Raw genomic sequence first — 7,159 nt, forward strand, 5'->3', positions numbered from 1 at the left:
CTTCACATGGCTTTATCTTTTACCACCTGCATTATTATGGTGGTTGTTGTTAAAGGTACAAACCAGATTATTAGTAGCAGTAAGCAGTGTTGAATTTATTGGTTTACATTAATTTTTTTGTATTACAATTTTATACTGTACAAATTGCAGTGTGTTCTGTAAATGTGTTTACAGTTTTTTCTGTAATATTTTAATTTTTTACAATTTTTTTTGGCAACCACAGCTGCTAAAATTATTTTGTAAAACCTGTGGATTTTTTTTACATTGTATATTAGGCTTTAGTACATTTTAAACAGACTTTTTTTCACTTAAATTGGTTTACATTCAATAAATATTGGATAATAAATGTGTTGTTCGCACACAAATTTATTGCATGCATACATACTGTAAACTGTTGATTACAGTAGTATTATGGTTCAAGGTTCAAAATATTTACTGATTGCTCTAAAGAAATTGCAGCAAGATTTGTTTGATTTTCTTTAAAAGGTTCATCTCTTCATTTTTGGGGGGTCTATAAAAATGTATTTAGAAATGTGTAAGTGGTTGCAGCAAATGTATAAATGCAGTTAAAGGAAAAACTATAAAAGTGGAGTGGAATGCAAAAAGAGTTCTACAAGAGTCAACTATAAAACATTGACTTTTTTTAGCCACATTAATAAAACACATGAATGTTGTGGTAGTAGACTAGTAGTAGTAATAATAATAATAATAATAGCGAATAGAAAGCTAGAAATCTTATAAAATAAAAAGTTAAAATATAATTGGAGATAAAATTATAAATGGCAAAACAAACATACATAAAATGTCAGTGGTTAATGTGATAAACAATACAGGAATAATACAGAGTCTGTAAACTTCTAACCGCAACCAAATTCCTAGTGGATTAAGAAGATTACCTGTACATCTTTAATCAGATAATTAAATGAATAAAAGTGTACATATATATTTAAAAAAATCAAAAAGATTAATAAATACATGAATTGTTGGAATATAACTTGATTTAATGTTTACTATAGTATGCTGCAAGATGACTTATTCATTCCTTTACGAAATGCTATTATTTTATTTCTTTTTGTCCTTTTCTTCTGCACTAAAGCTGTTTCTGACTTCTGACATCTGACTTCTGACTTCAGGTCAGCATCCTTTTCCTTCATGGATCTCCTAGCATTGCTGAGTTCATCTGACTTTGTAAACATGTGGTGGCTGTAGTAGCGGTTATGATTCTGTTTTATCATGGCTTCAATCTTCCTCATGAGCTCATCAACTTGTGTACGGTCTGACTTCTCTCTATTGTTGAATATATGGTATTTCCCTGTGCATGCATTTATCACTTCTTTTAGCTCTGGTGCTTCCTTAATATATTCTTCAATTGTCCTATCTTCAAGATCATCTGCCCTGGTGAACAAGACCATCATGTGTCTGAGCACTTCTCGGCCAAAGGTTGTGTGAATCAATCCAACGGTGTTTCTCTCTTCTTTAGTGAAGCGCCCAATGGCAATTACAAGAAGAAAGACATGAGGACCTGGAGCTGCAAGTCTGATGCCATTCACAATCTCATTTATGACGTCTTCATTGGACAGTTGTGTGTCATATAGACCAGGAGTGTCCACGACACAAATCTGCCTTCTGTTTATCATCCGTGATTCAAATGAACTCTGTTGAGTGACCAATGTACCTCTTGGCTCTGACACAAATATCCTTTCACCAAGAATGGTATTTCCTGAAGCACTCTTGCCAACTCCTGTTTTACCAACCAAAACTATGCATATGTCCTGACCTGTTGACATTTTAAGAAGTATTTGTTAACAAACATTTGCAAATTTGAACGAATATTAACTAGAATAAAATACAGTTGTTAAGCGAAGACCAGGAGACTCTTGGGTATCTTCAGCAGAGTTCTTTATTGAGAACGCGCTGCGTGGTGCTGCAGTCATCAAAAGCCTAACTAAGGCAGTGATACTTTGTCGTTTATATACATTTAGGGGGCAATGCTTAGAAATGGAGACAAAGCACCTTGGTGATGACCTTAAACAAAGCATGCAAATGAAATATTTTTAAGTATAGCAACCTGCCTAATTTCACCAGTCCTAATCCAATCAGCATAACTACTCAAAGACTGGGGCAGGGGCACCAAGAGCCATTACAAACAAAAGGTGATAGGCTCAGTAATCTGGCTCATTTGACTTACAAAAAGAGAACAGGAACTGGTAGGAACCTCTTGCTACAAACTTTGCTTGAGAGAATCATTTGTCTGTTGTCATTATATTTACCTTAAATGCTAAATACAATGTACTTTACCTTAGTTTTTTATGTGATGCTATGTCAGAACATAATTTCAGCATATCTTAAACAGATTCTTAAATTTGTAATCCCACAGTATAGTCATAAAATGGTGGATTGATAAAGAACTTACTCATTGTAGTGCCGTTAATGATTCTGCTGGTTGAGTTGCTTCTTCAAGGATTTCAGAAGATCAGATGGCAATGGGTTTGTTGAAGCAATGAATACGACTTCTGTTTTTAATAATTACCTAAGCCCAACCTCTTTTGCACATGTGTTTTATGATTGGATAGGCTTTTACTTGAACTATTCAGGAAGGTAACAGATTTAAAAGATGTTTCTGAAGGCAAGTGTTTATGGCAATCACTTACAAGAAATCAGCTAGTTAATATGGATTTTTGTTATCGCAATGCATGTTATAAATCTAAGATTTTATACAATATACAAAATATTTCATATTATAGTATTTTGAATACCATGACTGCCATTTAACATAAAATATCTTATTGAGGTTGGCACCAATAGCCTTGTGGTTAATGTGCCAACATACATGCTAAGCACCCTCAAACAAAATCAATAGCACCTTCAGTTAAAGCTGTAATAATGGCATTTCATTGCAGATTTGGCAAACTATCCAGTGTGTTATGGTTTGCGCTCTGGAGGTCGATTTCTATTTCATTGTGTTTTGCAGCATTGAGCAATAGCCAATCACAGACATATCTGTTGATTTCTTGTACGCAACAGTCAATCAGAGGCATTTAAGAATCCACTCACCACTCAAATCTCCTGAGTTTTTGCAGGTGTTGTGTCCAGAATCATCTCATTATAACAATGTGTTGTAGGCACAATTTAAATAAAGAGATTCATTGTGCAGAGTAGAGAACATCATATAATTATATAGAGGCCTATATGCAGTTCCAAATGTTCATCAGTGACTAGGACAGTTGCGTGTGAACGTTTGGAACAGCATGCATATTCTTAATCTGAAGATCCAAAGATAATAGTTAAACAACATTTATATCTCAGGTGATTGTCTCTCACAAGTGTCCAGAGTATTGATAAGACATATTTTGAATGAGTGAACTTTAACAGTTTTGATTTTTTGTCAAACATTTGGTTTACAGTAAACGGTGACATGCACACACTAGTGGTATTTCATTCTTGATTGGTTTAATTAATAATAAAAAATTTTTTTTTAAATTCAACGTAATATAACATACTACACTTCTGGCATTTGCTTCACTGCCATTCAATTAATTTTAAAGAACTTTTGACTTTTTTGTATGGTTTAAAATTACTACACTCTAAAAAAAAAGTTTTTTTGGTTTGTTTTTTTAGCCTGTTGGGTAATTTTATTAGGTTATTTTCAATATTTTTTACCCAGGTACTGGGTAGTTTTTCTGTAACAGCTGCTGGGTAATTTTTCTGTTTTTAATCGTAATAATTAGAATGTTTTATTTGAATAATTCAGTTAAATGAACTTTACACCCCATAAAACCAATCTTAAGTACACTCTTACCATCTGTTTACTCATCATTTAAATGAATGAATTGGACTTGTTTGAAAGAGATATTGCTATGGATTGTTGATTTATTCACGAATCTGATCTAAATTTTATTCGTGATCTGTTGTCTATTTAATAACCAACATAATTTCCTGTTTACTATTTAATTTTTAAGTGATAGGTAGATTTATTGCTTGTGAATCCCATAGAGCAGGGGTAGGCAAGTTCGGTCCTAGAGAGCTGCAGTCCTGCAGAGTTCAGCTCCAACCCAAATCAATCACACCTGAACTCGCTCATCAATGTCTTCAGGATTACTAAAGCTATAGGTAGGTAAGGTGTTTTTTTAAGGTTGGAGTTGAACCCTGCAGAAGAACTGCGGCTCTTCAGGACCGAACTTGCCTACCCCTGCCATAGAGGAACAAGAGCAAAACGTGGGATTTCACTATGTTGTTGAGATCTTTTCTACAGCTTCAAAATGAGGACTTACTTTTAAGAAGAGAAACTCCAGTCCTACTCACAATCATTAAACAACAACTGCTTTAAAGATAACCACATTGCATTAATACGTTTGAGTATACATTTGCCTGTGTCTGTGATTTAAGTAGATCATGATAATTTAAAGATACTGTCTAGACTTAGGCTCAATGGCATTTTCTACTTGATCAAGGGTCTTCTGTGAACATCTTACCATCATATTTATTCATATATGTTCCTCCTGTGATATAATTTAATCACTTATCCACAAATAATTTGCTTTACAATATTTATGTATATAAAAAACTAATGAATTTCGTTACACTCAGCAGTGCTGAGTAGTAACTGATTATACATATTACAGTTTCCAAAAATGAATTACTTGTAATTACAATATATTACAATTTAAAATGCTTGTAATCAGACGACAGTTGCTTTTTTATTGATTGCATTATTACATATTATTTTATATAAAGGAATTTTGGGGAATAAAAAATAAATAAGAAAAAAGGGTACCCTTTCTTGAAGCATCTTGGAGAAGTTGCCACAGTTCTTCTGGATTTGGTCTGTCTCAGTTTGTTCTGTTATTTCATGTCATTCCAGACAGACTAGATGATGAGGAGATCAGATCTCTGTGTGGAGCACTGTCAGACTCCTTGTGCAAACAAAAAATCTCACTGGATTATTACAATAATGGCAAAATGAATGTTTGGAAATGTAAACTGATATTTCCTACTGACACATTACAGCAAAAGATAGAAATAACTGACTTAAAACCCTTTTTATAGCTGGTGAAAATACTATTGTTCTAATAATTTTGGCCACCACTGTGTTTGTGTATATATGTCCCCTTTTCCCGGGACATGTCCACTTTTTGGACCTAAAAAATGCGTCCGGCTGGGATTTCTAAATTGCCCAAAATGTCCGGGATTCGGCTTTTATTTTCTACAGTCACCATTCATTGTGTGCATTTTTGTATTAAAGCCCTGTGCGGGACTGTTTTCTTATAATCCCGCTCTGACCATTACTAAAAAATTCATGCCTTAAAAAGTCAAAATTATGACATACTTAAGTCATAATTACGAGATAAAGAGTCGAAATTATGACTTAAGTCATAATTATGACTTAAAAAGTCAAAATTATGAGATGAAAAGTCGAAATTATTACTTAAGTCATAATTACGAGATAAATAGTCGAAATTATGACTTAAAAAGTCGAAATTATGACTTTACAAGTCTAAATTGACTTAATGACTTTATAAACACATTGGTCACAGGATAGTGGTCTATAATGATAAACGGAACATTCGTTAATTTGGCTTAAAACAGTTTGGAGGAACTGTTATTAATACACACACCGTATTAATAAAGCATATACCATTTACAGACAAGCAGAATATAGCCCAGAATATGAACGCAACGTGCTGAGTTGCATGTTAAGTGTTTTCTTGGGGTAGAACGTTAAATAAATCAATAAATATATATGTTTATATAATATATACACACTGTATGTATATACAGTATCTCACAGAAGTGAGTACACCCCTCACATTTTTGTAGATATTTTATTATATCTTTTCATGTGACAACACTGAAGAAATGACACTTTGCTACAATGTAAAGTAGTGAGTGTACAGCTTGTATAACAGTGTAAATTTGCTGTCCCCTCAAAATAACTCAACACACAGCCATTAATGTCTAAACCGCTGGCCACAAAAGTGAGTACACCCCTAAGTGAAAATGTCCAAATTGGGCCCAAAGTGATCATATTTTGTGTGGCCACCATTATTTTCCAGCACTGCCTTAACACTCGAGTTATTTTGAAGGGACAGCAAATTTACGCTGTTATACAAGCTGTACACTCAATACTTTACATTGCAGCAAAGTGTCATTTCTTCAGTGTTGTCACATGAAAAGATATAATTAAATATTAACAAAAATGTGAGGGGTGTACTCACTTCAGTGAGATACTGTATGTATATATATATATACTGTATATATACTGTATATATATATTTATATATATATATGAACGCAACACATGCAAAGTCTCACGTTAAGTCTTTATTCTTTATAACAGTTTTCTATGGGAGGAAAGCACTTAAATTCAACACGTTGCGTTCATATTCCGGGTTCATCTGCTTGCCTTTTAATAAATTTTAATACTCTGAAAACTAGATGTGTTTTTTATGTCATTGTCTCCTTCCACTAAGCCACGTTAAGCGTTTTCGAAATGTAAAACTACATTTCGTGACACAAAACAGTATTATTTTAAAAATTATAGTGGATTTGGGGGTCCGCCATGACACTCGCTGTGAGAAATACAGCAACTTCATCAAGTGGAGTGATACAAACGGTTGGAAGTCTGTTCTCTTATAAGCCAATCAGTTTCGAGGACAGAACTGTTGTATAAATAAATATATTTTGCAATACCTGTAACAAATGTAAATTATTTCCAGTAAGCTATACGTTTGGTATCATGTCTTGATAACATGGATGTTTATTGGTTAATGGTCTCATTCATTTTTATTGGATGATGTATTTGATATCTATATCGTGCTCCATATCTTATATGACTCCTCACATTTAGTGCAGTCACGTAGGAAAGTATATTATTGCGATTACAGGTGAACGCAGATAAAACATGCACCCTTTGAGGGTAAATAAGGTACAAAGGTGTACCATTTGAAAAGGTACCATCCCAGTGACAGCTTCTTGCACTGAGAGTGCACATACAAAGATGATACCCAGATCTTAGCTGTATTGCCAAGTGGCTCTACAATTGAATGCTGCTATCTCACACCTTTTGGACAGTGCTGATCCAGATTCACCAGCCATGCAGAAAATATATAATTTTTTGTCTTTCAGTTCCTGGAACATATTCTAATCAGTTGTTCCAAGC

General features: G+C 33.7%; 1 protein-coding gene across 1 annotated transcript; it reads right to left on the bottom strand.

Annotated features, from left to right (window-relative positions):
• Window positions 1–1,010: 1,010 nt before the first annotated feature.
• On the bottom strand, window positions 1,011–2,472 carry LOC107552130 (GTPase IMAP family member 7-like). Its single transcript, XM_016233963.1, has 2 exons — window positions 2,414–2,472; window positions 1,011–1,777 (listed from the first exon to the last, which is right to left on the bottom strand). The coding sequence occupies exons 1-2, from the start codon at window positions 2,415–2,417 to the stop codon at window positions 1,011–1,013; spliced, it is 771 nt and encodes a 256-aa protein (XP_016089449.1). The 5' UTR covers window positions 2,418–2,472.
• Window positions 2,473–7,159: the final 4,687 nt, after the last annotated feature.

This window comes from Sinocyclocheilus grahami, unplaced genomic scaffold (assembly GCF_001515645.1).
Source record: "Sinocyclocheilus grahami isolate Dianchi unplaced genomic scaffold, SAMN03320097.WGS_v1.1 scaffold17.1, whole genome shotgun sequence".
In the NCBI taxonomy this organism is placed as follows: Eukaryota; Metazoa; Chordata; class Actinopteri; order Cypriniformes; family Cyprinidae; genus Sinocyclocheilus; species Sinocyclocheilus grahami.